The 26,784-nt window shown below is 45.3% G+C and overlaps 4 protein-coding genes across 5 annotated transcripts; 2 read left to right on the top strand and 2 right to left on the bottom strand.

The window, feature by feature from the left end:
* Window positions 1-241: 241 nt before the first annotated feature.
* On the top strand, window positions 242-3,472 carry COX6A1 (cytochrome c oxidase subunit 6A1). The gene is made up of 3 exons (XM_067473295.1): window positions 242-423; window positions 2,431-2,570; window positions 3,206-3,472. The coding sequence occupies exons 1-3, from the start codon at window positions 297-299 to the stop codon at window positions 3,290-3,292; spliced, it is 354 nt and encodes a 117-aa protein (XP_067329396.1). The 5' UTR covers window positions 242-296; the 3' UTR covers window positions 3,293-3,472.
* A 2,501-nt stretch (window positions 3,473-5,973) lies between these two features.
* On the bottom strand, window positions 5,974-9,493 carry TRIAP1 (TP53 regulated inhibitor of apoptosis 1). 2 transcript variants are annotated; one of them, XM_060785371.2, is made up of 2 exons: window positions 9,314-9,493; window positions 5,974-7,652 (listed from the first exon to the last, which is right to left on the bottom strand). In XM_060785371.2, exons 1-2 carry the CDS (start codon window positions 9,491-9,493, stop codon window positions 7,569-7,571), a joined length of 264 nt encoding a protein of 87 aa, XP_060641354.2. In that variant the 3' UTR covers window positions 5,974-7,568. The 2 variants fall into 2 exon arrangements, with proteins under 2 accessions (XP_060641354.2, XP_067329395.1); XM_067473294.1 differs by having other exon boundaries at window positions 9,333-9,493.
* Window positions 9,494-9,506: 13 nt separating this feature from the next.
* On the top strand, window positions 9,507-14,238 carry GATC (glutamyl-tRNA amidotransferase subunit C). Its single transcript, XM_060785369.2, has 4 exons — window positions 9,507-9,711; window positions 12,584-12,753; window positions 13,421-13,524; window positions 13,630-14,238. The coding sequence occupies exons 1-4, from the start codon at window positions 9,640-9,642 to the stop codon at window positions 13,689-13,691; spliced, it is 408 nt and encodes a 135-aa protein (XP_060641352.2). The 5' UTR covers window positions 9,507-9,639; the 3' UTR covers window positions 13,692-14,238.
* Window positions 14,239-14,589: 351 nt separating this feature from the next.
* On the bottom strand, window positions 14,590-26,567 carry SRSF9 (serine and arginine rich splicing factor 9). Its single transcript, XM_060785368.2, has 4 exons — window positions 26,117-26,567; window positions 19,633-19,799; window positions 17,957-18,129; window positions 14,590-16,949 (listed from the first exon to the last, which is right to left on the bottom strand). Exons 1-4 carry the CDS (start codon window positions 26,368-26,370, stop codon window positions 16,806-16,808), a joined length of 738 nt encoding a protein of 245 aa, XP_060641351.1. The 5' UTR covers window positions 26,371-26,567; the 3' UTR covers window positions 14,590-16,805.
* Window positions 26,568-26,784: the final 217 nt, after the last annotated feature.

The following is a 26,784-nucleotide window of genomic DNA, read 5'->3' as shown; positions in this document are numbered from 1 at the left end:
CTAGGTTGGCAGAAGCTGGGCCTAACAGCGGGAGCTCACCCCGCTCCCCGCATTCGAACCGGTAAGATTTCGGATATAAAACAATAAATAAACAACTGGGAAGCTCTGTTCGAAGTCTATGGGCAGTACAAAACGACCCCGGAATTCGCCGCCCCCTTGTGATTCTATCGTTACAGCTCTGTGTTAGAGTGCAGTAAGAAGGTGGCCCCGTGACGCAATTAGCCAGCGCCGGCTTGCCGCCGTCGCATTTCCGGTTCCGGGCGAGAGCGGAGCCTGAGGAGAAGAAGGAAGAGGACATGGCGGGCATGGCAGCGGCGGCTTCGGCGCTTGGCAAACTGTCCCGGCAGGTGGCGGCGCCGGCTCCACAGGCCGGGCTGAGGCGCTTCTTGTCGGCTGCGGCGAGCCACGGAGAAGGAGGCTCCGGTAGGCTAGGCCACGGCGCCGGGGCGTTGACCGGGTGACCTTGCGGGGAAAGAGCGGGGTACTCCGGCTGGCTAGGCCCAAACAAGACCGGGGCGGGGGGGGGGGGAGGGGTGTGTGTGGTGGAGGAACTACATTTCCCAGAAGAATAATACACTTTATTTATATCTCGCCCCCTCTCCACAAGGACTCGGGGCGGCTCACAACAGAATCAGAACAAATTATTATTATTATTAGTAGCATATTATAATATTATTAATAATGTTATAAGGATTTATAATTTATTATTAGCGCAGCATATTATTAGTAGTATTATATTACATCATAATAGTAATATCCATATTATATGTATGCATAATATATTATTCGCATAGCACAATATTAGCATTAGATATTGCTATATTGTACTATACCACTAGACTGCCATATTATTAGTACTATATGCAATATAGATCATACACTACCAGTATATTATACTATTAGTTAAAAGTGCTGTACCTATTGATCTCACATTTGCATGTTTTTGAACTGAAAGGTTGGCAGAAGCTGGGGCTAACAGCAGGAGCTCACCTTGGTCCCCGGCTTCACTCCGGCAACCTTTCCAGTCAGCAAGTTCAGCAGCTCAGCAGTTTAACCCACAGCACCACCGGGGGCTCCTATACAATATATTGTACTAACCTTCCCAACCTTGTTCTTTCAGCTCCTTGGACTTCAACTGTTTTTCATACCTTTTGATTTTCTTAAAAAATCCATGTTGCTTGAATCTACCACCCCATCACTTTGCATTCAGTTTTAGTATCTTGGCCTGTTTGTAATGATATATATGATAATATAAAAAAATAAACTTTATTTATATCCCACTCTCACAAGGATTTAACCCGTTGTGCCACTGGGGGCTCCACCCCACGGGGACTTAGGGTGGGATATAAATAAAAATGTTTATTATTATTATTATTATTATTATTATTCCTGTAAACTGGGTGAGACTATTTCTATGTTTTAATGCATTTATTATTACCGTTCACTCAGGGCTAGAAATAATTCCTTATAAGATAAATAACCATTAATCAAGACTGATTTATCCTTTATTATAGAGATCCTAAATTTGCTTGGCACACCATGGTCTTGAACCGGTCAGCACAAACAGTAGCAACTGACTGCTAGCATTTGAAATGTTTTATTTATTGAAGATTTAATAATAATAATATAATAAACTTCATTTATAACCCGCCCTATTTCCCGAGGGATTTTAATCCCTGATTCCCAACTTAGGGCCATTTGATGTTCGGTAGTAGTTCAAGAAGAAGTTATTAACCATGATTTTTTGGCAATTCTTATACTCCTAGGGGCCTCCTATACAGTATATAAATCTATATTGTAACCTAGACATTCTTGAAATTAAAATCAGAATGTCCAGGGCAGTCAGCTGGTGACAATGGAAACGGGGAAAGAAAGCCCCTCATAGAGAGGAAGGAGTGGAGAGAGCACAAAGTGCACTAGAGTGAAGGAGCCCAGAAAAGGGAGGCCACTTTCCTTCCAAACACCCCACTTCTCCGCTCACAGTTCTTTTAACATTACAAGCTGCACATATATTAAAAAGGTCTTTTTGTTCTGCATATGAATGCAGTTAAGAGATCTGTGGGATTTTAGAGAGCCTTATGCGGGGCATGGCCAAAAGAAAATGTTGGGAACCACTGGTATAAGCCCTCCTTTCTCCTGAAACAGGAAATGGTGCCAAAGGCATGGTTTTTGCAGCAAAGGAATGGCTTTCCCTTTGCATTCAGGCCAGTTGGAGGTTGACGTTGAAAGGCCGTTGAAGTCACAAGTAACCTGCAAATCTAAGTTCTGTTGTAGGCTACTTCCTTGCTGCAAAGTTTCCCCATCTGTAGCAATTGCATGGTGTTCGAATGTTAATAGGATGGACTGTATCCTAATTACAGCTATATTGGTCATACTAGCATTAAGAATGAACAACCCACCAGTATTGTGTGTTTGCTTCCTCTCTTGTAGGCCGCACCTGGAAGATCCTGAGCTTTGTGGTTGCCCTTCCGGGTGTTGCTGTCTGCATGCTGAACTGCTACCTGAAGGCTCAGCATGAACATGAGAGGCCTGAGTTCATTCCCTACTCACACCTTCGCATCCGGACCAAGGTATTTGACTCACATCTTCTTCTTTGACCCTGGTGTCCAGTTTGAAAGCTAAACCCAGTTGTTAATCCCAGACCCACTGAGTCATTGAAACCGATGCCGATGTTCCTAATCATCATGTGAATCTGGCCTAGATAATGGCCTAAATTCTGCTGTTAGTCCTGACTCAAGCAGAGCCATTGACTCACGTGGGTTTACCTATGGGTTACCTCGCCAGCCAGCCAGCTCTACTGTAGTTTGAGATTGACCAGAAGGATGCCAGATTTAAGTGGTATTTGTAAATTTTGAATGTGTTTTTAATCCATTTTAAGGATTTTCACTATTTATTTTTCATTAATACCATTGATGTTTAATTCTAATTTAATGTTTTAATGCATATACTGTATTGAAATGCTTTTCATGTAAACAGCTTTGAGTCTCCTTTGTGAAGAGAAAAAGCAGGGTATAAATAAACATAATAATAATCTTGCATAGTGGTCAGTTAAACAGATTGTAAAAATTTAGATGCTCCAGGTTCTTTTTGCATGTCTTTCCTCCCTCAGCCAACACTGTCTAGTCCTTCTGCTTGTGGGAGACTCTTCTCAAATGGGTTTTTACAAAGTGATGTGTGAAAATGGCCCTTTCTTGTCTCTTGACAGCCCTTCCCTTGGGGTGACGGGAACCATACTCTTTTCCATAACCCCCACGTTAATGCACTCCCAACCGGCTATGAAGACGACCATTAAGCAAGTGGACCACCGCCCCGTAAGAACCATTGAAGGTAGTTGGACCAGAACCTAAGCTGGGACCCACTAATATAAATGTTCTGCATTCCATGTACTGTCAAATTATGAATGGCGTTCTGACCTCCAGCAGTGTTTTGCTGGAGGCCACTTAAAAAAATAAAATTCAGCTGTTCAAACTTTCCTCTGAATTTTGCTTCTCTGGTATATACTTTGAGCCAATGTGGAGGGAATGCATTGATGATGATGATGATGATAAAAGTAACTTTATTTTTGTATCCCACCACCATCTCCCCAAAGGGACTCAGGGCGGCTTACATGGGGACTAGCCTGGTCAAACATAGATTAAAATATGAAAACATAACACCATCAAATTTATAAAAGCAACAACATAAACAACATAAAATAACATCAACAACAGGTGATAGCCTTACAAAGTGATCAGATACTAAACTCGGGCGGGTAAGGGCTTGTGCAATAAAGTTGTAAGGACAGGGTAGTTGGAATAAGTGCAGGACCCAGATGATAAATTAGGTCTAGAAGAGCAATATCAGAACACTATATACAGGGGAGAGTAGTAAAGTGCAGGAGCCAAATATTGAGTTATGGCTGAGGGTGCAGAGTTATCTAGTGAACTGTTTAGTCAAATGCACAACAGAACATCCACGGTTTTAGGTCTTTGCAAAAAGTAGACCGGGTGGGCGCCAGTCTAATCTTCCTGGAGAGAGGTTTCCAGAGCCGGGGGGAGGGGAGGACCACTGAAAAGGTCCCCTCCCTTGTCCCCACCAACTACGCTTGTGGTGGAAGTAGGCGCAAGAGAATGGCCTCCCCAGAAGATCTTAGAGTTCATGCAGGTTCTTAGGGAAAGATGCGATCGTGAAGATAGGCAGGTCCTGAACTATTTAGAGCTTTATAGGCGATAACCTGCACCTTGAATTGAGACCGGAAACTTACTGGCAGCCAATCAAACTGTTTAAACAAGGGGATGGACCACTCTCTGTAATTAGCTCCAATTAACAACCGGGCCCCCGACCCTTGCACTAACTGCCATTTCTGTGCCATCTTCAAAGGCAGCCCCATGTAGTGCACATTACAGTAGTCCAGTTTGGAGGTAACTAAGGCATGGGCCACCGTGGCCAAGTTAGACTTCACGAGGTCTAGTCACAGCTGGTACACAAGCTCTAATTGTGCAAAGGCCCTCCTGGCCACCACCAACACCCGAGCATTGAGCGTCAGCGCTGAATCCAAGAAGACCCCCAGACTGCGGACCTGTGTCCTCAGGGGGATTGTAACTCCATCGAGCACAGGTTGCTACCCTATACCCCGATGGGCCGTATACTGATCAGGAGGACCTCTGTCTTGTCAGGATTAATCTTCAACTGGTTAGCCCTCATCCAGTCTATCACAGTGGCCAGGCACTGGTCCAAGATCCAAGGGACTTCCTTGGAATTTGGTGAGAAAGAGTAGTAGAGTTGAGTGTCATCTGCATAGAGAGGCACCGAACTCCAAAACTCTGGATGACCTCACCCAGTGGTTTCATGTAGATGTTGAAAAGCATGGGGGAAAGAATAGACCCTTGCAAGACCGCACAGATCAATGGCCAGGGGTCCAAGCAGGAGTCTCCCAGCTTCACCGACTGGGAGTGACTCTCCAGGAAGGAGCAAAGCCACTGCAGAGCAGTGCCCCCAAGGCCTATTCCGGAAAGCTGCCCCAGAAGGATACCGTGGTTGATAGTATCCAAAGCCGCTGAGCTGTGTAAGAGAACCAACAAGGACACACTCCCCTTGTCCAGCTCTCTACGGAGATCATCCACCAAGGCAACCAAAGCCGTCTCCGTACCATGACCAGGTCTGAAGCCAGACGGCGATGGATTCAGATAATCAGGTTTTGTCCAAGAATCCCTGGAGCTGAGCTGCAGCAGTGTTAAGAGAAAGCATCATGCTGCTGTGGTTAAAAGATTCTCTTAGGAGAAAAGTTCAAATAAGGAAATATATGGCTACCCCACCACAATCTAGAAGGCACAGCATCCTTCTGTATTGTGAAAGGGAGTAACAAAGCTGTAACATTTATTTTTATTGCTTTTCAGTATATAATAATTTAAAAGAAGGGATACTATTGATAAAACACGGTCAAAATCTACAGTAACAATGGCGCACAAGGCTGTGGAGGTATTGACTCCTCTGTTTTCTTCTGTCTTCACAATGTGTAATGTAGTAATCCTAAATTTACTGTTGAGAAATGGGAGTTCAAGACATTTGTCCTCACCACATGAATTTGTCTGGCTACTTCGATAGATCAAATATGTTTGATTAAAATTTCTGAAAGAAAATCCACAGCAAACTAGGTGTTCAGTATTATAAATGTTGGTACATTTCTATTGACTCCACTCAGAATTGCTTCCGACTCCAAAGCCCAAAGCCTGAGTGGACAGATGCATTTTTAGTCAATGCAGCAAGCTTTTTGGTTGCCAGCTTTTCAAGAGGGGCTCTATTTTCCTCTGAGGTTGCTGTTTATGAATCCTGGCCCATGTGGCAACACGAACATGCTTACTAAACAGTCCTGCCAAGAAGGCTGGAAACTCAGGGAAAGAGTTATAATAGCACCAGAGTGGTTTGTCCACAAGTCAAATATGCTGACTTTCCTCATTGTAATAGCCCCCAAAAGGACAGCCCACAACAAGAGACTGCAGTTGTACATTTTATTTGCCGAAGTCAAGTCCCATTTTGCCCATAGCGGAAGACAGACACATAAATACAGAGCAGCTTGGATATAAGGCACTTTCTGTGGCAAGAAATGTCTACAGCAGCAGCCACAATCAGGGAGCCTTTTTGCTTCTCTATGAAGAACAGGAAGATCATGTCCAGTTTGGAAGATGCCTTGTGTGAGCGGTTTGTTGCCCCTTCCCCAATAGCATTGGGTCTTCAGGGGGGAGGAATTTCAAATGTCAGCTTTTCCCTGCTACGGTGATTCCTTCCAAATTATGAACTAGAGTTTGCTGGCAAGGTCCAAGCCAACTGACTTGACAGGGTCCTCTAGAGTCACTAGTAGATTCTAAAGCACACCACGATGGTTGCCTCAATAAGGGAAGGAGAGGGATAACGCATCGTCATTAGCACTGAACTAAAAACTAGCCCCTACTACAAAAGCCTGGCGTGGCTGGAAGCAAAGAGATGTGAGGATTCTGCCTCTTGCAAGAGAGCACAGGCAAGAAGACAAAAAGGTGTCGCATGCAAAGCTCTCACCCAGGTCCTACCCTTGAGTGGCTTGAGCTTTGCTTCCTTGGTACCAAGAGAAGGCATCACAACTAGCACAGCAAGCACTTGGATTGGGGAAGAAATCATGAGGAGTTGCAGTCCAATCTACACATTGGACTGCAACTCCCAGCATTCTTCACCTTTGGCTAAGCCAGCTAGGAGTAATAGGCATTGCAGCCCAACATGGAAGATCACAATTACCACCTCAGATTTCTATCTTAAGAAAGCGACCCACTTGCCTTCACTTCCAGATTTCCTTTTGTAATCTGGAGGCAGGCAGTTAAAATGAAGCTGGCTCATTTCAACTAGCTCTGAATCTGGATTGATGCCTATAGACCTCATTTGCTTTCTCCATTTACTGAGGTACAGAGGTGAAATGGTACCCACAGCTCTTTGTCATTCTTAAAGTGGGGAAATATAATTAATATTCACCCATCCTTGTTTTTCACTAGCCAGCCCTGATAGCTGGACAAACGTTCTAAGCACATTGCTTCTGTCAAAAGAAAGGATGGACCTAGAACTTGCTCATAAAGGAGAGAAGACTGAATTTCTTCACAAGATTGTGAATAAATAAATAATCATGCGCAGCATAGTACATGTTCTGCCGAAAAAGGACAATCAATTTCAGAAGCATAATTTTCCATGGATGCTACATTTTAAAACCCCGCTGCAACCAAAGAAGAGGCCTTTCCGCAGAGTTTTGAGAGGGACAGAGAAGATTGAAGGATCTACCCACCAAAACAGATCGATCCATTCACCAATCAGGCCCCTCAGATAGCCCTTTGACAGCAACGTTCCCAGAAATCAAAGTGATCATACGTCATCCCTATACCTCTCCCTGATTATGCAGTTAAAAATACATTCAGTTGAAAATCAGAAACCCTTCCCCAATTGTCGGTAAGAACGGAGATACGGCGGACGGGATTCGAGGGGAGGCAAATCCTCGGGTTTCAGTTCATCATCTGTTCCAAAGTCTTTGACAGTTTGCCAGCATTTGAAAGATCCTTTTCCAGCCGCCCCAGCGGTCAGGAAGAGTTTTCTGACTTCCCTTTGCTGGGGCCCATGAACTCCAGCCCTTCGATGGGGATCTCCTTCTCTTTGATCGCTTTCTGTGAGAGGAGAAAAAAGACATGAGGGCAGGTTTCATGAGAACTCTTTAAGTGCGCTAACCACATCTGGTTCAGATTCTAGCAGCAAGGGGTTCAATCCTTAAAGGAGTTTCAACATTTGGATGAAAAAGGACAATCTCCCCCAGGTGCAGACAGCGATTTGGGGCTTTTTTTTGGGTCAGGAGCAACTTGAGAAACTGCAAGTCGCTTCTGGTGTGAGAGAATTGGCTGTCTGCAAGGACATTGCATGGGGACACCCAGATTTTTTTAAATGTTTTTAACATCCTTGTGGGAGGCTTCTCTCATGTCCCTGCATGGAGTTGGAGCTGATAGAGGGAGCTCATTCACACTCTCCCGGGTTGGTTTCAATTCAGGTCACTTTCAGGTCAGCAACCCAACCTTCAAGTCTGCCAGCACAAGAGTTTAACCCACTGCGCCACCAGAGGATCCTAGCGATTTGGATGAGCCAATCTGTCTTGCCAGGGGAGTCAGTCTGGGCCAGTAAAAAGCGTTATCTGGGAGAGCAAACAAAGTGATCGCTTGGCCTTTAGAGATCCAGAATCCTCTGCCCTATCCAGAGGAGGGCAATTAAAATGATCAAAGGTCTGGAAACCATGAATCGCTCTGAGGAGCGTATTAAAGAACTTGTCTGTTTAGCCTGCAGAAAAGAGAGGGGGCATGAGAGCCATATATCAATATGGGAAAGGGCGTCATGTTTTCTGCTCCCCTTGAAACTGAGACTAGGAAGTAAAAATGACAGGAAAGGAGATTCCACCTGAACAAGCCCTATGAGGAGCGGCTTAAAGACCTGAGCATGTTTAGCCTGAAGAAGAGAAGGCTGAGAGGAGACATGATAGCCATGTATAAATACGCAAGAGGAAGTCATAGGGAGGAGGGAGCAAGCTTGTTTTCTGCTGCCCTGGAGATTAGGACAAGGAACAATGGCTTCAAACTACAAGAAAGAAGATTCCATCTGAACATGAGGAAGAACTTCCTGACTGTGAGAGCCGTTCAGCAGTGGAACTCTCTCTCTGCCCCGGAGTGTGGTGGAGGCTCCTTCTTTGGAAGCTTTTAAACAGAGGCTGGATGGCCATCTGTCAGGGGTGTTTTGAATTCAATTTTCCTGCTTCTTGGTAGGGGGTTGGACTGGATGGCCCATGAGGTCTCTTCCAATTCTATGATTCTATGATTATGAAGACTGTAAGAAGAGGTGCTCAACGACAGAACTGTCTGCCTCAGAGTGTGGTGGACGCTCCTTCCTCAGAGGCTTTGAAACAGTGGCTGGATGGGCATCTGTCGGGTGTGCTTTGATTGTGCTTTTCCTGCATGGCAGGGGGTTGGACTAGATGACCCATGGGGTCTTTTCTAATTCTATGATTGTATGATCCCAGAGAAACTGCGGGTGCATCTCCACACTGTGAAATTGATGTCACCACTGGAATGGTATCGAATCCTGGGAGTATGGTGAGGCACTAGTCCTTTTGGGACTCCCAAAGGGTCATCCAGCCCAACCCCAGGATGTTCGGTAGGGAGACACTATGGGAGATGGCCAGCCAACGCTTCAAAGCCTCCGGAGAAGGGGACTCCAAAGGACTCCTAGGCAGCCGCAGGATAGCCCGCCTGCCCGCCCGCCCTCTGCGCATGCCCCGGGGCCCTCTTGCCTGGACGCAGAGCTGGTACCGCTTGAAGAGCTGGAGGCAGGGCTCCCCGCCGCTCTCGCCTCCTCCTCCTCCTCCGCCGCCGCCGCCTTCGCCCTTCAGGAACTTCTCGGCGAACCAGCGGTTGAAGCACTGGTCGTAGTCCCGTTTCAGCTCCGTGCAAGCCTCGCCCACGCTGTTCATGGCGGCGGAGCCAAAGGAAGACAAACAGCAGAAGCAGCAGCGCCCCCTCCCTCTCGAGCAAGACCATGGCGCAGGGATAGACCGTCACTTCCTGTCTGGCCCCCGGAACAGGAAGTCGAGCCAGGAAGCGGCGCTGGAGCTTCAGCATGAGGATCGCAAGCGCCTCTTGGGTCTTGAGAGCGGCTTTTGGCACTTGGGTCCCTCCTCGGCCGGGAAGCGTAAGAACTGGCTTGGCCAGGGTGCCTCTGAGCGCGTGCAGAGCGCCGCAAAGGGCTTCCTCACCCCAGCTCAAGCCGCAGCTTCTTTTTTAGCATGTCTACTTCGTAGGCTTTGAATGGCTTTAAAGGTTGGGTCTCTATCTAGAGAGGCAAGCAGGGGATTGAGGCATAAATGGTGCTAACACTCCTATCATCATTCTCTCCAACAAACAAACAAATGGAGTAATATATATTATTTGTATATTTACAATTGTATACTAAGGCCGCTTTGAATATAAATAGAATCCTAGAGTTGGAAGAGACCTCGTGGGCCATCCAGTCCAACCCTATTCTGCCAAGAAGCAGGAAAATCACATTGAAAGCCCCCACCGAACATGGCGATCCAACCTGTTTAAAAGCCTCCAAAGGAGCCTCCACCACACTCTGGGGCAGAGAGTTCCACTGCTGAACAGCTCTCACAGTTAGGAAGTTCTTTTCCTACCATGGGGCAGATATTATTGAGCCCTATAACATATATTGGACTCCAGAGTGCTTTTCAGAAAGACATCTGGTCTCAATTTAGATCCTCTGTGATGATAAATGGTCAACTGTTCTTGCTCCATATCTAGATGTGTGTGTGTGTCGCACACAAAGATGATTTCACACTGCACTGGCATAAAACACGGATAATCTCCTATTATATATAATTTGTGTGTTCTTATTTGGATGCAATTAATGCTGACATTTGGCATAACTCTATATAGTCCAAAAAGTAGGACCAGACTACCATGCAAAGCAACCTACTAAATTCCATCTTGATATGTCTTAGGCTTAACCGCAACTAAACTATTTCCTCCTACAATGGTAATGTACCTGTAAGCAAGCTTTTATTAAGACCATACAGATGTAGCTACTGTTAAGATTTTTAGCATTGAATATATTGTAATAGATTTGATAGAAACATAGAATCCTTGAGTTAGAAGAGACCTCGTGGGTCATCCAGTCCAACCCCCTGCCAAGAAGCAGGAAAATCACATTCAAAACACCCCCAATAGATGGCCATCCAACCTCTGTTTAAAAGCCTTCAAAGAAGGAGCCTCCACCACACTCCAAAGCAGAGAGTTCCACTGCTGAACAGCTGTCACTGTTAGGGAGTTCTTCTTAATGTTCAGGTGGAATCTTCTTTCCTGTAGTTTGAAGCCAGTGCATCCTAGTCTCCAGGGCAGCCGAAAACAAACATGCTTCCTCCTCCCTATGACTTCCCCTCACATCTTTATCCATGGCCCTCATCATATCTCCTCTCAGCCTTCTCTTCTTCTGGCTAAACATGCCCAGCTCTTTAAGCCACTCCTTGTAGGGCTTGTTCTTCGGACCCTTGATCCTTTGAGTTGCCCTCCTCTGGACACATTCCAGCTTGTCAACATTTCCCTTTAATTGCAGTGCCCACAATTAGACACAGTGTGATTCCAGGTGTGATCTGACCAAGGCAGAATAGAGGGGTAGCATGACTTCCCTGGATCTAGGCACTAGACTCCTATTTATGCAGACCTAAAACCCATTGGCATTTTTCGCCGCCACATGACATTGTTGGCTCATGTTTAACTTGTTGTCAACAAGGACTCCACGATCTTTTTCACATGTACTGCTGTCGTGCCACGCATCCTCCATTCAGTCTCTTTGCACTTCATTTTTTCTGCCTAAGTGGAGTAGCTTGGTTACTGTTGAACTTCTTTTTGTTCGTTTTGGCCCATCATCTCTCTAATCTGTTCAGATTGTTTTGAATTCTTCTGGGGTATTGGCTATCCCTGCTAATTTGGTGTCATCTGCAAACTTGATGATCATACCTTCTAACCCTTAATCTAAGTCATTTATAAAGATATTGAATAGGAGGACTGGGCCCAGGACAAAATATATTTATTTATAAATAGCTATTATAATAAAAGTTGTATTGCAATGCTTTAGTTGTGAGCCGCTTTGAGGGCCCTTCCACACAGCCATAGAAGCCAGAATATCAAGGCAGAAAATCCCACAAGATCTGCTTTGAATTAGGTTGAGTCCACACTGCGAAGTATTCCAGTTCAAAGCAGATAATGTAGGATTTTAGTCAGCTTTGTGGAAGGGGTCTGAGTCTCCATATAGTGAGAAAAAGTGGGATATAAATAAACATAATAGTAATGATTATGATTAACTATGTAACAGCTTTTGTTCCTAAGTTAGCAGTCATTTCCTAATTGGTTCTATCATAAAAACATGGGAAAAGTTTATTGCACTGCCAAAACTTTGTTTGTGCAAGACATCCTTCAGCACATTTTGCAATTGTTGTTCAGTGAATATCTGATAAGAGTCTCAACCAATTCAACCTCGTTTTTGGCAGACACAAAAAGGAGGTTTCAGGTGTAGAACAACTACTTTCAAAGTAAAAACCACACAATTAAGCAGGAAATAGCACTTTCAAACCAGGAACAGAATTTTGTTGTGTAGCGTACTCATAATCTCCAATAAACAAATAAGCATCGTAATGATTATGATTGTTCTCCAGTCATAATCATTATATTTATTTATACCCCACTTTTCTCTCTTGCTCAACACCCAAATCTGCTCATACTATTAAGAAGGCAGTGCTGGTGAGCAGCAACCCGGTCCTATGAACAAGAACCATGGTTCCCAAGCACAAGTCCTCTTGGGTGGTGGGACAGGATGGGACCTCATCTCTCATAGCATTGAGCCGTGGCAGATCAAAGTTTCAAGCTGCATTCCTTCTTGTGTAGATGCTTATGCCTGAAATGCCTTTCTTCCCCTTCAGAGGTGCCATCTCTCTTAGGAGTCTGTCTCTGTTCTTTGTCAATAACTTGTTTGCACATCTTCAATCTGTGTCCCTCTCTCTCCCTTGCAGACCCAAAGGGTGACTCTGGACTTGCTGGACCATCTGGAGCGCCTGGCACTGGTGGACTTCCGCAACCAGGAAGGCGTACAGCGCTTGGAGAAAGCCATCGAGTTTGCCGAGCAGCTGCACATGGTGGATACAGGAGGAGTCCAGCCCATGGATTCTGTCCTGGAAGACAGGTAACTGTGAAATGTCCTTAAGGCCCTCTCCATAGATTTATTCCCCATGATTAGATTGACTCCACAAGGGTTTGTTGTATTTAAAACTGGCCTTATAGTCCATTGAAGGATTACAAGCTTGTTTTCCATTCTGGGCAAAGGGCCCTATGTGTGTGTGTATGTATGTGGATAGATAAGAGTTCCTGGGCAAAGAGCCCTATGTATGTGCGTGTATATATATGTGTGTGTGTATCTATATATCTGATTTAGAGGGTTCCACTTGTAGTGCTGCCCCTATTTTTGGTTTTACATTTTGGTTGCATTGTACCAGGAAACCTACTGGGCAAGTCACTCTCTCAGCCTCAGAGGGAGCCCATAGCAACCCCCTTCTGGCTTGTTCTTGCCAAGGAAACCTTACGATCCAGTCGGAGTTTACATAAAGCATAGTAACAGCTCTTACGCAGTCATAAAATAGTGTTTCGTTATTTAAAAGCATCCCTTTGCCCTGGATGGTCAATTCAAACTAGAATGAGGTCTAGACTACTAAAACAGAACAGGGAAGGAAAGCTATTGTATGTTTTCACAAACTACATGACATTTGCCTTTGAAAGTAAGAATGAGGTGGCCAAACCTTAGCTGATGAGCATTCCCCCACTTCAGAAACCCATTGCTGCCTTTTGTGCCACAGGTGCCTGTACCTCCATGATGACAGCGTCACAGAAGGCAGCTGCGCCGAGGAATTACTGAAGAAAGCCAAGCAAACTGTTGAAGAGTATTTTGTGGCCCCACCAGGTAACATCATTCTGCTTTAAGAGCTTGTTGGAAAGTTCTAAATCTTTTCCAAATGTTTCAAGCAGAAAGGGGTTTAATCCCAGGCACTTTTATTGTTTGTATTAGGCAACATCCCTTTACCAAAGCTGGAAGACAGAGAGAAGTTCCTGTGGAAGGAAGAAGTCTAGGCTGGACTGCTGTCAGTTCTTTTCTGGGAATTCATTCTCTCTCTGGCATGACAATTCTTGACTATGGGATATATGCTTATGTCAGGTCTAGTGTAGCATTAAGTGCATACCTGCCAATTTAAGTTGGGCCTGACTATACTTAAAAGGGAATCTTTGATTATGGCCAAAGGATTGTAAGTCTTCCTGGAAAAGAGGGGGGAAGCACACTACATTCTGAAGAGGGCCCACTTTAGAAGCATGGAATGAGGACAGCGCTGCAAGAACTCTCTGAAAATTGTGAGTGAAAATAAAGCACACTTTCAAGGCCTGTCACATTCCATCTCTGTTTGTAACTTAAAAGCGTAGATAAACTGAATTAACTGTGAGAAGCAGCCTCCCAAGGCCTCTTCTGGTAGAGAAGTCTTTTGATAACGCTGTATGCTTTTAAAGTCCTCTAGTCCTTCTTTCCTGCCTAAGAGTCAGCCTCTAAAACAAGAGAAACAGTTTGAATAATGTATGGAATGTCATCAGTGCTGTCTCACATAAATATGGTCGTATTTGCCCTGCATTCAAGTTTGGTGTGTGTTTATAAAGACATAGCTTCCAAGGGACAAGATGTGATCAGTGTCTGAAAGAGCAACATACGTCAAAAGAAGCCAATATTTTAATACACAAACAGAAACACTCCATGTCAAAATACCACAAAGACAAGGAATCACAAAGTAACTAGGGGAAATGAATAAAAGTGAATTATCAATGCTCGGTCAGCTCTGTATAAAAACAATAGAGCCGCTGTTTACTAAACAATCTGCATTTCAACAGTTTGAATAGGCAGGCGATCTTCTATTCCAGAAAAGGGAAGGTCGGTAGCACTCTGCTGTAGAAACATATATAGGAAACAGACATTGTGGAACTGAAAGCCATTTCCTCCATTTTATTAAACTTTAGGTACAACACATGCAGCCTGGTCCAATGTGTACATTTGCACAGAAGTCCCACTGACATCAATAACGCTTGCATCCTTAACAGGAGAGCAAAACAGCTTTTGGGTACACACTAAAACACAATGGGCAGAATCCTGTTGGTGGCTAGAAAAGCCCTGAAGTGAGGAGCGGGTTGGCGGATTTTCATTTCAAAGCATAATTCTAGTAATTATGACCCACTCCTTCCCTCAGTTGAAATGAGATTAAAGTAAAAGATGCACCTTTGGGTAAAGGCTTATCAGACGTTTGGTCCTCACAGCAGGTGGACCTCTTGACTGCCTAGGCCCTGCCCGTACATAGGAGTCTTTTACAAACATATCTAGGACTCTTCCAATGCCAACTCTGATCCCACAGATACTGCATCCTTCTATTTGCCAGAATGGCCCTTTATGAATGTAAGTCATTTTCAAAAAATATCTCAGCTCAAGGAGACACAAGGCTCGGATAGATTCCACCAAATGATTTTCTTAAAAAGGCATTTGGAATGATGGCTTTCTCCTAACTGCTCTTAGAGGTAAAGCAGGGAGCCCCCAAATCAGGGACCAAGGCAAAAACAGTGCTCACCTTTTAAAAAGGAAGACCCAATAATGCTGGAAGTTTATTTCTAAAGAGTATAAAACACCAGGCAATGCTAGCGTGGGCAGAAAGCCATTTGACAATGGAACAGATTGGTTTCTGTTCTGATCTGAGCCATTGTCTGTCTCACCCACTTTGGCAGAGAAATACAGCAATTGAGGTGGGAGGAGATGGCTTCCGGCCTTTTGTGATTGAAAAGTGACTGGGCTTTTTTTTTCTAAGGAGCTCTTGTGGAATGGGCGGCGGAAGACGACTGTGTGTTGGAGACTGCCCTTCCTTGACCTGACAGACTCGGGGGAAGCTTTCAGCCTAGCTGGCCTGGAAGAAAAATATGTAGAGATTTGTGGCTACAATGCTACTTGGCCACTAGAGTAGCTATGCTGTTGGCCCGAGACTGCTCTTTGGTCCTTGGCTATACAATAAAAGCCATAGCATGCCCCTTGAAAAGTCTTTACCTTGGCCTAACTGGTTTTACACCAGCAAAAGTCACCAACAGGATTCTTGCCCCCGACATAAACCTACTATCAAGTTCGCAAAATCCAAAATGTATGGTAGAAATTTTATTGGACATTGAGGGCAACGCTTGGGAACAAATGAAAGAGTTCACATTCTTAGGACTATACTTCCAACGTAACACTAGCTGGACTGCTCAACACAAACATGCACTTTAGCCTGTCAGTCGTCGTCCGTTTCTTCAATGCTGTCATGTCCCTGCAGCCACGCCCATATTCAAAGCCAAAGCCACGGCTCAGTTCTTATATGGTGCTCCATTAGGACTATGCAACCAGGTTGTTAAGAAAGTCTCAGCAACCCTTCTTCATGTCTGGGACGTCAGTTTACAAATCCACTATAAGGTCAAGCGAGAACTGAAGCAGAACTTGAGCCAATGTTGCAAGAGAACAAATTTTAAGAGACAGAGAAGGCCACCACCAATTTCTGCCAGTCCTTTCCCAGCAGTTCCTTCCCCATTGCCATTCGTGGGTATTGCTCATGAAATGATGGACATAGACTGTTGTTGAAGAATTGCATGGGGCTTTTGGGAGTTAAAATTCCTTCTGTGTTTCCACCACGACAGTCACACAAAAGGTTAAAGGGCTTCTTTCCCCAGTAATAGCAAGCAGTTTAAAATCCAGGTCCAGCTGTTCACACCAGGTTCCCAAACGCTACACAGAAAGACAGCCCCCCACATTTGAGTTACAGAAACATTGAAGCATATTTCAGGACACCAACACAGGTTGAGCCATACAGGTTCCCCACTGTTTGAAAGCACCTTCCTGCAGACAAGCCATGCCTGCACACTAGCTCTCAAGCTCACCTCCCAGCATTCAGAAGGAGAAACAAAAAAACAATGTACATTTTCCAAACCAAAAGTGTAAAGTGGCAATGGTTGATAGGATCCATTACCAACACTTCCCTATTAAAAACGGTTAAGTCATAAAAAAAGATTTTATTTGAATAGAAAGGGGGGAAAAAACAAGGCTTCCTACGAAAGACTATATCCATCCATTCTGGAATGTAAACTCTGAGCAGAAATAAAGAGCTCAGTTCACATTTGAAGAAGTCCCTGTTGGGTAACTCAGAAGGGCCTGAAGGGAGAAGAGTAGCGTGGTGATCCCCTGCTTTGGTAGGGAGAATCGCGACTCCTCGAACCAGAACGGGAGCGCGAGTAGCCATAGCTGATGCTTCGTTCAGGACAAACTCTGATATAGGACGTCTCACCCTGGAATTTAAAAGAGAGAAAACCCAAGCGTTGGCATGACTCCCCAGGGTCAAGGTTATGAATGAATGAATGCCCCAAATGGAGTTCAGTAACCCAAGGGGTTCAAGGTTGAAGTTTCCACACACAGGCAGTACGGATCCTTCCCCCAAGACCTTGGCCTCTTGAGGTCTAGAGAAAGGGCAAAGCACAGAATGGCTACTACGGTGCAGGCTACTAGGAAGGCTACCAGAGCCCAGGAAACTAAGAGGAGGGTGAAGAGGCCAGTTTCCAACTTTTCACTGCCAGAGGGTAAAAGATGGAAGCTAGTGCAGTCTTTCCGCATAGTTGGGAGATGCCTTGGTGAATTCTCTCACCAGCTCATCTGAATTTAATAGTATCTCAGAAGATTCTGGAGGCAAAACTCCACAGCAAGCAGCATCCAGCTGTGACAGAAAAGGCAGTGGCTGTGACAGCCACTGAAAGAAGGTGGTTGCAAGTGAGACAGCAATGCCCAAAGGCTGCGGTTCTATGCACAGAGGGGGAAGACTGCTACCTGGCAGCCATGGTCAAGGCTCATCGGCTCCTTTGGTCAACAAGGCTGTTGTTGGCTGGTATAACACCTGACTGACAAATCAAGGTAAGCTAGCCTTATTGAGACAGCCAGCCAGTAGACGTTTCTGTCCAGCCGTTGGCTGTCAAAGGGAAAATGGGAAAGCAAGGCAGCTCAACTTACCCAGAAGTCAGAGGCAAGTGCTCCTTTTCCATGTAACTTAAGAAGGAAAACATGAAACCTGATCTTGGCTGTCAAGGCTCAAACCGTGCCATCGTGGGGCAGGTTTCCCAAAGCGTTGGCAGCTCTCACACAGGATTCCCAACAGGCTAAAAGGATTACCGTTGGCCACCAATTCCGACACAATCGCTAGATCGTGCCCTGGAGCCTCTTGGGAGCGTCACAACAGGACAGGTTAAGGCATGTTCCTCCATGACGGGCCCACGCACATGCTCTTCACCCACAGGCAGGGACCCACCTCATGAGAGCGGAATTTGGTGTCATCCAGTTTACGCAGTGCGTATTCCATGTCTTCCTTGCGGAGAAACTCAACCACCCCCATGCCATCTTTCTGTACATCGGCATAACATACATCACCAGCTTCACGCATGTGATCTTTCAGGTCCTGCCAGCTGCCTGATGGAGGAAGCCCTGAGCAGTGAGAACACAAAACAGAAGAGACGGCGTAAAGAGATGACACTAAGCTGTTTAGACTGTGCCAGGGAGAGTCCCTCCTGGGTGTCCAAGGCGCCACACTTCCACGGACTTCCTGCTTATTCCAGACACTCAATGCTACAATAAGAACAGAGGGATCCAAAGAACAGCAGTTAACTTCCATTCCAGAGTGGGTGAGCCCTCCACGTCCTCAAGGCAGTCCCCTGGGCAGCTCTAGGATGCAGAGTGCTGGGCAATGCAGAGGAATCCTCCTGTTGGTCCAATGTACACTTATCACCCCTAGCTCTGACTGGACAGACTGTACTCCACGTATGATTTAGTTATTTGGGATCAGATTCCCATCCAAGAATGACAGTCCCCTTCTAACAGTGTGAGTCTGGGTCCTTAGATTCCAACAAGTCATCCTTGGGTTGCGGAGCAAGGAGACCTGGGTGTAAACTACCAGCATGGTCACTAAGAACAGACAAAGGTGAGTGGCTCCCCTGTTAGACATCATGTCCTGGAGACTAGTATGCTCCTGGCAGTTTTGAAGAATGCTTCGCAATACTTTATAGCAAGGCAAGTTCTCAAAATTCATGCCCAAAGTCAAGGGATTTCTCCAGACATCCTCCCTGCCCTCCCAGGCTTCTGGGTGGGAGATGTACACCTGGGGTTCAACCTTTTTTTGTTTTGTTTTGTTTTCAGGTCCTGTTGTAAAGCGGAAGAGATTGCAATTCAGTGGTTTCCTCACAGTGAACCTTCCTATTGCTAGTTGCGATAACATGCAGAGAATCACATTTAGTTCACTGAGTTTTACTTAAGTAGCGTGTGGAGAAATACACAGGGTTTAAGTGGACCATTCCATAAATCTGGCCAGGAAATGCTGAATTTTCTCCAGAGATTTGATCTCCATGGCAAAATACTTCCAGTTCTCTCCAATAAGAGGATTTTCCACCTGTCTCTCCCAACTTACTAACCAGATCCCTATTCCAGATAGGCCAAAGTTGCTTTCAGGAATCCACAAGGCTATCAATTGAGGGCTCTAATTCAGGTAAGTTTTCTCTCATAAGTGTAGTACAGCTGCTGTATCACCGGTCCTTAAGAGACTCAGTTTTGTCCCACAGAATCCTTTCCTTTAAAGTTACTTTAGCTATGTGATGTCCCTACAAGGATGTCCCCCAAGTTCTTCGTCCTTCCCTTTACCCACCCACAAGTTGCCCACTTCCATGTCCACGATGCACGCCTGTCTACAGGCAGAGACATTTTGGCTCACCATTCCTTCATCAAGACGAACGTCCCAAGCAGAGGCTTCCTTCATGTATGAAACCAGAAAGGGGTCTTGTCCTCTTGCAGCTCTGAAAAAACTCCTTCACAGGCACAGGTTTCATATTAAAGCAGAAACCTTCTACTATGGCAGCAAGACACTCCTTCTCCCCAATACAATCTATGTGAAGCATGGCATCAGGATGGATCCTAGTATGAAGTAGAGAAGGAACGTACCTGAAACCAGGACTCGGAATTCGGAGCGCCGTGACGGAGGGCCATTCCTCCCACGAGGCCCCCCACCAAAACCACCCCGGCCTCGGGAAGGCTTGGGGAACTCAACACGCAGGCGGCACTGGCCATAATCGTAACCATTCCTCCCATAAACTGCATCCTCCGCATCTCTGTGAACAAATAATATAGGTCTGTATTTAGCACTGTTCAGCCGCTGTCGGAGGGGAACATGAAAGGTACTAGAACTGTGGCAGTTCCAATTATGGAAATATTGAGATGTAGGCCTCCAGGGGCAAAAGATATCCAGTTTCCAAGTTGACCGGTATCAGTACTTGGCAATGAGCACACCTTAAGGACCAGATACTTTCTGAGAGACCAAGATGTTCCTCTCTTTGGATCACAGCATGAAAGAAATGAACTCCACACATTATTCAACATCAAGGTAGAGAAATGTGCAAAAAGGGATTCAGAAATGTCATGCCTAGTGGCAACAAGTGTCTGTGGCTCATAGCATCAGGGAATTGTTTTCTTGTTTTTCAAGCAACAATTACTGCTCTCTCTGCAGCAGAATCGAGAAGATAGCAATCAAACTAACAGAGATTAGTTGCCAGGGCACTTTTACATCAACTATCTAAAAAGGCCACTGCCAACTGCCCAGATCAAACTACTCAAAATAATTAAAATTAAAAAGCCAGCCTACATCCTTAGTGGAACAATAATTCATTCCATGTGCTACCTTCCAAAAGAATATAAGGAATATTTAACCGATTTACAGGTGTAACACAGCTCAGAAGGCAAGAATAAATTTCTACAAGTATAATAATTAAAAGGTTTTTTTAAAAAAAAACAACAACAACAACAAAACAATACAACAAAGACAAGAGAAGTTATAGGATACAGGATACTTGGGATTTCCCAATGGTAGTCGGTTACAACTGAAGATGGGTCTGCAATGTGATGCTGCTGTAAAGAGGGGCAAATACTATTTTCGTATTCATCAACAGAGCCAGCATTTCCAATTCCACAGAGGCAACAGTTTTGACTTTATTCTGTACCCAACCAGAGCTCATCTGGATTACTATGTCCATTTCTGAGTGCCATATAGTAAGCAAATGTCAAAAGTCCACTTGTTGGGGATGCTCTGGGGTTTACTATAGTCCACAAGGCCTTCCAGTTCTATGAGCCTGTTATACAAAATAGCAAGGATCCAGTTTAATTTAATAATTTTCTCTAAACTGAGCAATTGGCTTGCTTGTAACCAAACAAAATGTATCTCACAATATATCCTGCTCCTGACGTCAGTCCAACAGGTTGTATGGTATTCAGTAAAAAACTGGGTTGAGGTAAGCATTACTTAAACCTCGGTATCTGAAGAAAATTATCTGACGGATATCCCAAAAGGTTGGAATCAGCATGATATATACTGGAATCAGAATGGCACACATTTTACAGTCCACTGAACATATACATGAGAGGCGGGAGACCTATGGCCAGTGTGACCGTCCACCTGAATCATACCAGCAATATTTTGATTCAAAACTCAGGAGGAAGAAGAAGGGGCACTTTTTTCTGTCCAATACTGAAGGAAGCTGAGGAAATATGGACCATTTCCCCATCTATTTGGTAGTGTTTCCTTGAATAGATGTTTAATATTATGCTGCATCCCCAAGAGCAGTCTTTTTTTTTGGTAGTGGCAGGAGCTCAATACCATAAAGGTATGTCACAAGACTGATGCACACCTGTGTCATTGTAGACCCTGCACAGTGAAGCCCCCCCCCCCTTCTCAGAGATGAAAAGCAACTGTACATAAGCCATAAATGCATTCTAAGATTGCGTTCTTGTGATGCATTCTAATTTTGCTTTCTTGTGATGACAAGGAGTCAACAGCATCTTGCTCCAAGCTAAGAAATTTGAAGCAACAGCTGCATTTTCTTATACAAAGGTCTAGCTCAGATATCAGTTCTCAGCAGCTCTTGCACCTAGGAAAAAGGCAGGCAAGAGAGAGGGGCAGAAATGCTCGGGTGCAGCATTTTTGGCTGTGGGGAGGAAAAGAAATTGCAGGTACAAGCAAAATATCAAATGAGATGATAAATGCTCTGGAGAAAAAGACAGTCGCTATGACACAGAGCAGACCACAGGAGCGGAGTGCCTTCCAGGCTCAAGTCTGCAAAGACACAGAGTGAGGGATTTGCTGGTAAGCTGGGAAATTAGTAATACAACCATCATAACCATGTTGTTCTACAGATACAGCACGAACTCCCACAAAAAATGATCATCTCAACTCACAATAAGGACAATTTAAGGGTGAGGAAGAAGGTCAGTACAAAGCACTGGTATTTGCTGATTTTCCAAGTCCAGCCCACCTTTTCCACACACACCACACGGAAATGGCGGACCCCCCCCCCCCCCACACACACACACACACTTTGCCAAAAGGCACAAACATTTTTATGTTTTTGGCAAGAATCTTTTAAAAGTACACAGGGCCCTTTGAGATGCTTGGGTTAGAACAATGGGAAAACCAGCAAGGTGCTCCTAAACCTTGCCTCAGCCATAAACTCAGCAAAGTGCCGCAGGCAGGCCAAACCCTTTTGGCTCCCACGCATCCATGTTTTGAATATAGGAATAATAATGACGGCCTTATAAGAATTGCAAAACAATCTATGTTGAAGTGTGTTGAAGATTCTGCAGGATTGCAGCAAAGCGCTGAATTTCTCATTTAAATAATTGGTGCTCTATTGGGTGTAATTTCTTTTAGAAAAATTATAGTGGAAGAATGGTAAACATGTTTATAATATACATGTTATTGTAAACATTAAGAATTATGCTGACATCTTGAGAAAAAAGGAGAAGTTTCTAGCTCTGAAATGCTCATCCTAAAAAGATATGCCCAGGGCCCAATTGATAGTCTCTTCAACACCAAGCTTTTTGTACAGACATAGACATGATCTCCCATTCTGTCTTGTAATCAAAATTTAGACCCTCGTGTTATTCTGTTATGTGCCTGTATTGTTTTATGGCACTTCCTTAGGCTTTCAAATAATGTATTATTAATGTTGTACAGAGCCTTGAGATATTACGTGATGAAAGGCAATATATACGTGGTTCAAAGTGATAAATACAGAGAGCACACTTTGGTTGCATATGCAGATGGAGAAAGCCAGAAGTTTTCCTTGGAAGCCTTTTGCTGGTCCTTCCGCTTTTCTTCTCCTGATGAAACTATACTCAAGTTGAGTGGAAGGCCTGAAAGAAGACATTATTATTGCTTCCCCTGGAAACTCCTAGAGGCAGAGATCTGTGGGATCCTATTTAATATTGAAGGCAGCCTGCTGTGAGCTTTGAATGCTGGGCTGGGATTCCCGGAGCCCAGGGTTTGAATCCTTGTTTTGCCATGGAAAGCCATTGGGTGACCCCAGCAAAGTCCCACTCTCCCAGCCTTGGAGGGAAGAAAGAAGGGCCAAATCCTGAGTCCCCTTTGGGGTGAGAAGGGCAGGATACAAATATGATAAACAATAAATAAATAAACCTCCTTTGGCAAATCTGGCCAAGCAAACCTAGAATAGAATCATCATTACGTCACCCTGGAGGTACACGACTCCAACCAAACACTTGTGCACGTGGCACAGTGGCATGGGATAAAGTGACAAGGAAACCAAAGCCAATATGGCTTGTGTCTGCACATTTGACTTCATCAGGCACACATACAAGCTCAGGCCAACAAACCATGTTAGCTTTTCAAAGTATCCAAAGATGGTTGCAATCTCTGAAACACCACAGCAGTGGGCCCTGGCCATTCAAGCAGGGCCAAACAGCATTCATTCTGCAGTGCAGAAAGTGACTCTTCACCATGGCTTCCAGTGGTCTCTAGCAAACCGAAGTTGGGTGATTCCACCATCATTCTGGAAGCCCCCCAACTTCAGTTTGCTAGACTACTGGAAACCATGGTGAAGAGTCACTTTCTGCACTGCAGAATGAATGCTGTTTGGCCCCGCTTGAATGTCCAGGGTTCACTGCTGTGCTATCCTGGGAGTTGTAGTTTGGCGAGGCCCCAGGACTGCCAGGGAAGGGCTGTGGCTCCGTGCTACATCACCCTCCTCCTCTGCCCAAGAGTGTTAGGACCTCACCAAAGGGCAACTCCAAGAATCCATAGCATTGAGTCATAGCGGAAAAGAGGAGGGTCAAACCGCATCCATTATGTACACAGAATGAATGCAGTTTGAGATGGCAGCTGAAGTGGGATTCAACTTGATTAATTCCACAGTGCAGATATAGCCCTCCTTACCTCACAGTCACTGTCTTGGAGCTCCACACATAAACCAATGCTCAGGCCCCATCTACACTGCCATATGATGCAGTTATGTGATTTATAGGGCCAATACAGACTCATCTGATGCAGTTGCATGCATTATAGCCATGATGGCGAACCTATGACACGTGTGTCAGCACTGACACGCGTAGCCATTTTTGATGACACACAGCCGCATGCGGCCACATACAGAGAAGATGGGGCCGCATCCCAAGAAGGACATTTCATCTTCGGCTCCTACACCAACATTTTTCTATAATGCCGATATATATGCCATTATAGAAAAAGAAGGTAAGTTAAATAATTAGTTTCTAGTTTATTAAATACAGTTATATATTACAATAATATATTTTTGTTATTAAACTATGCTCGGTTTTTTGGCGAGTATTGACACACCAAGCTCAAAAGGTTGCCCATCATTGCATTATAGGGTCAACATAGACTCATCTGATGCAGTTACATGCATCCGTTACATGCATTCATAGGAATTGGCTGGTTTTAAACAGTGTTTTGTATATATACTGTTTTAGAGGGCTAAATTGTCTTTTAAACTGGTTATTTATTTTTGTTGACAATATTGTACCATTTTGTTTTATTAATTGTTATGTCATTATTGTCTGTTATATCATTTACTATATTTTCTCGTTTGTTGTAAGCTGCCTCGAGTCCCTTCGGAGAGAGGGGGCAGGATCTGAATATTATTATTATTGGATCAATATAGACTCATCTGACGCAGTTACATGCATTATGCAGGCATGGGCAAACTTCAGCCCTCCAGGTGTCTTGGACTTCAACTCCCACAATTCTTAACAGCAAGGCCAGAGTTTGTCCATGCCTACATTATAGGGTCGATATAGATTCATCTGATGCAGTTACATGCATCATAGGGTCGATATAGACTCATCTGATGCAGTTACATGCATTACAGCAGACATGGGCAAACTTTGGCCCTCCAGGTGTTTTGGACCGCAACTCCCATAAATCCTAACAGCAGGATCAAAGTCTGCACTTGCCTGCGTTATGGTGTCAATACAGACTCATCTGATGCAGTTACATGCATCTGCTTTTGTTTGAGTTTGTGTGTCTCATTGTATATGATTGTAAAGACACTGAATGTTTGCCTGTGTATGTAAAAGCTGTAATCTGAGTTCCCTAGGGGAGAAGGGCGGAATATAAATAAAGTGTATTATTAATATTGACTCATCTGATGCAGTTAAATGCATTATAGCAGATGTAGACCAACTTCGGCCCTCCCTCCAAATGTTTTGGACTTCAACTCCTACAATTCCTAACAGCCTTGAATTGTGGGAGTTGAAATCCAAAACACCTGGAGGGCTTATGTTTGCCCATGCCTGCATTATAGGGTGAATATGGACTCATCTGATGCAGTTTACATGCATCATAGGGTCAAGGAAATTAGGCAGGCCCCCAGTCTCATAACTTTCAGGAAGGAGATGTAAAACTGGCTATTTAAACAGGCTTTTGATAATGGCTATGAGTATCAACCATCTTATTGGACAGGAATTTAAATGGTTATCAGAACTATAATTTATAATGCTGGATACCCTGATCATAGGAATGGCATTCCACACTGGTTTTAGAGGACCTTATATTATTTTAAATTGTTTATTTATTTATGTTTACACGATTGTGCTATGTTCTTTTTATGAATTGGTATGATTACTGTCTGTCTTATATCATTGACTGTATCAGTTTTGGATGCTGTAGGCCGATCCGAGTCCATTATTATTATTATTATTATTAATGTTGACTCATAGAACGCAGTTCTATGCATTATAGAATCAATGTAGTAGATTAATCTGATGCAATCCTGTGCATTCTATGAGTCCACACAGACCCTACAATGCACTTTCAGACTGCAACGGATTTCGGGACGTGGGGGTCGGCTTCCTCCTCGTTTCCGCCCCAGGGAGAGCCCGGAAGTCCACTCCAAGGGCGGGAAAACGTGAGGCAATGGAGCCGAATTCGCCCGGGGTGCGCCTGGGCCTAGCAGAGGCTCCCGAGGCCTGGAGAAGCCCTCAGGAAAAAGGGCGGGAAAGGACGGCGCGGCCTACAAAGCCTGGCGCCAGGGAAGAGCCCTTGCGCGGCCGGCGCGGAGACCCCGTGCCCGCCTCCCTCGCCTCGCCTGGCCTGGCCTGGCCCTCCCCCCGCCTCACCCACCGCGGGTCCTCGAAGCGCACGAAGGCGAAGGGCACTAGGCCGCGCTTGCTCTTGAGCTCGATGTCCCGGATGCGGCCGTACTTGTAGAAGAGCTCCTCCAGGTCCTTCTCGCGCACGTCGGCCGGAAGGTTGCCCACGTAAATGCGCCCGTCGCCGTTTCCCATCCCGCCGCCTCCGCGGCCTCCGCCGGACACCCCGGGGCCTCCTCCCCCGCCTCCGTAGTCCATCATCTCCCGGCCCCAGCCTCCGGACATCCTCGCCGCCGTCCCAACGCCGCCCCCGGATCACCTCAACGGCCCCCTCAGAGCCTGCCGGACGGAGGGCAAAAAATCCAAGGCGAAGGCCCTTAAAGGGGAGGAGGGAAAGCCACTCGCCGCGCGCCGCCGGCCGGAATGGACCACATCTGCACACACCCCTCGGTCGGGAGGGAGGGGGAGAGCGCCCCCTCAGGCCACGCGCGCATGCGCCCAGGACTGCGGTCGCGCATGCGCAGAGGAGGCTTAGCACACAGTCACGCATTTCCCACAGGCTCTTCTCGGAAGCACCCTTGGCTTTCCAAGGCTGGGCCTTCACTGCCTGTCCTGCTGTTGGAAACTGCATTCTGCAGCCAGTGGAGACTCAAAGCATGCCATTCAATAGACTTACACTTATTTGATTGATTGATTGAT

Source organism: Anolis sagrei, chromosome X, assembly GCF_037176765.1.
Source record: "Anolis sagrei isolate rAnoSag1 chromosome X, rAnoSag1.mat, whole genome shotgun sequence".
Lineage (NCBI taxonomy): Eukaryota > Metazoa > Chordata > Lepidosauria > Squamata > Dactyloidae > Anolis > Anolis sagrei.
This window is presented reverse-complemented; position numbering and strand designations above follow the sequence as displayed.

Bases quoted from the DNA above. Each gene is read 5' to 3' on its own strand.
- COX6A1 (XM_067473295.1), top strand. From the start codon at position 297: ATGGCGGGCATGGCAGCGGCGGCTTCGGCGCTTGGCAAACTGTCCCGG. The intron at 424-2,430 runs GTAGGCTAGGCC...CCTCTCTTGTAG, and splicing joins CCACGGAGAAGGAGGCTCCG to GCCGCACCTGGAAGATCCTG. The intron at 2,571-3,205 runs GTATTTGACTCA...GTCTCTTGACAG, and splicing joins ACCTTCGCATCCGGACCAAG to CCCTTCCCTTGGGGTGACGG.
- TRIAP1 (XM_067473294.1), bottom strand. From the start codon at position 9,493: ATGAACAGCGTGGGCGAGGCTTGCACGGAGCTGAAACGGGACTACGAC. The intron at 7,653-9,332 runs GTACCAGCTCTG...CTCCTCTCACAG, and splicing joins TGCCTCCAGCTCTTCAAGCG to AAAGCGATCAAAGAGAAGGA.
- GATC (XM_060785369.2), top strand. From the start codon at position 9,640: ATGAGGATCGCAAGCGCCTCTTGGGTCTTGAGAGCGGCTTTTGGCACT. The intron at 9,712-12,583 runs GTAAGAACTGGC...TCTCCCTTGCAG, and splicing joins TCCCTCCTCGGCCGGGAAGC to ACCCAAAGGGTGACTCTGGA. The intron at 13,525-13,629 runs GTAACATCATTC...TGTTTGTATTAG, and splicing joins GTATTTTGTGGCCCCACCAG to GCAACATCCCTTTACCAAAG.
- SRSF9 (XM_060785368.2), bottom strand. From the start codon at position 26,370: ATGTCCGGAGGCTGGGGCCGGGAGATGATGGACTACGGAGGCGGGGGA. The intron at 19,800-26,116 runs GTGGGTGAGGCG...ATTTGTTCACAG, and splicing joins GTGCGCTTCGAGGACCCGCG to AGATGCGGAGGATGCAGTTT. The intron at 18,130-19,632 runs GTACGTTCCTTC...CTCACTGCTCAG, and splicing joins ATTCCGAGTCCTGGTTTCAG to GGCTTCCTCCATCAGGCAGC.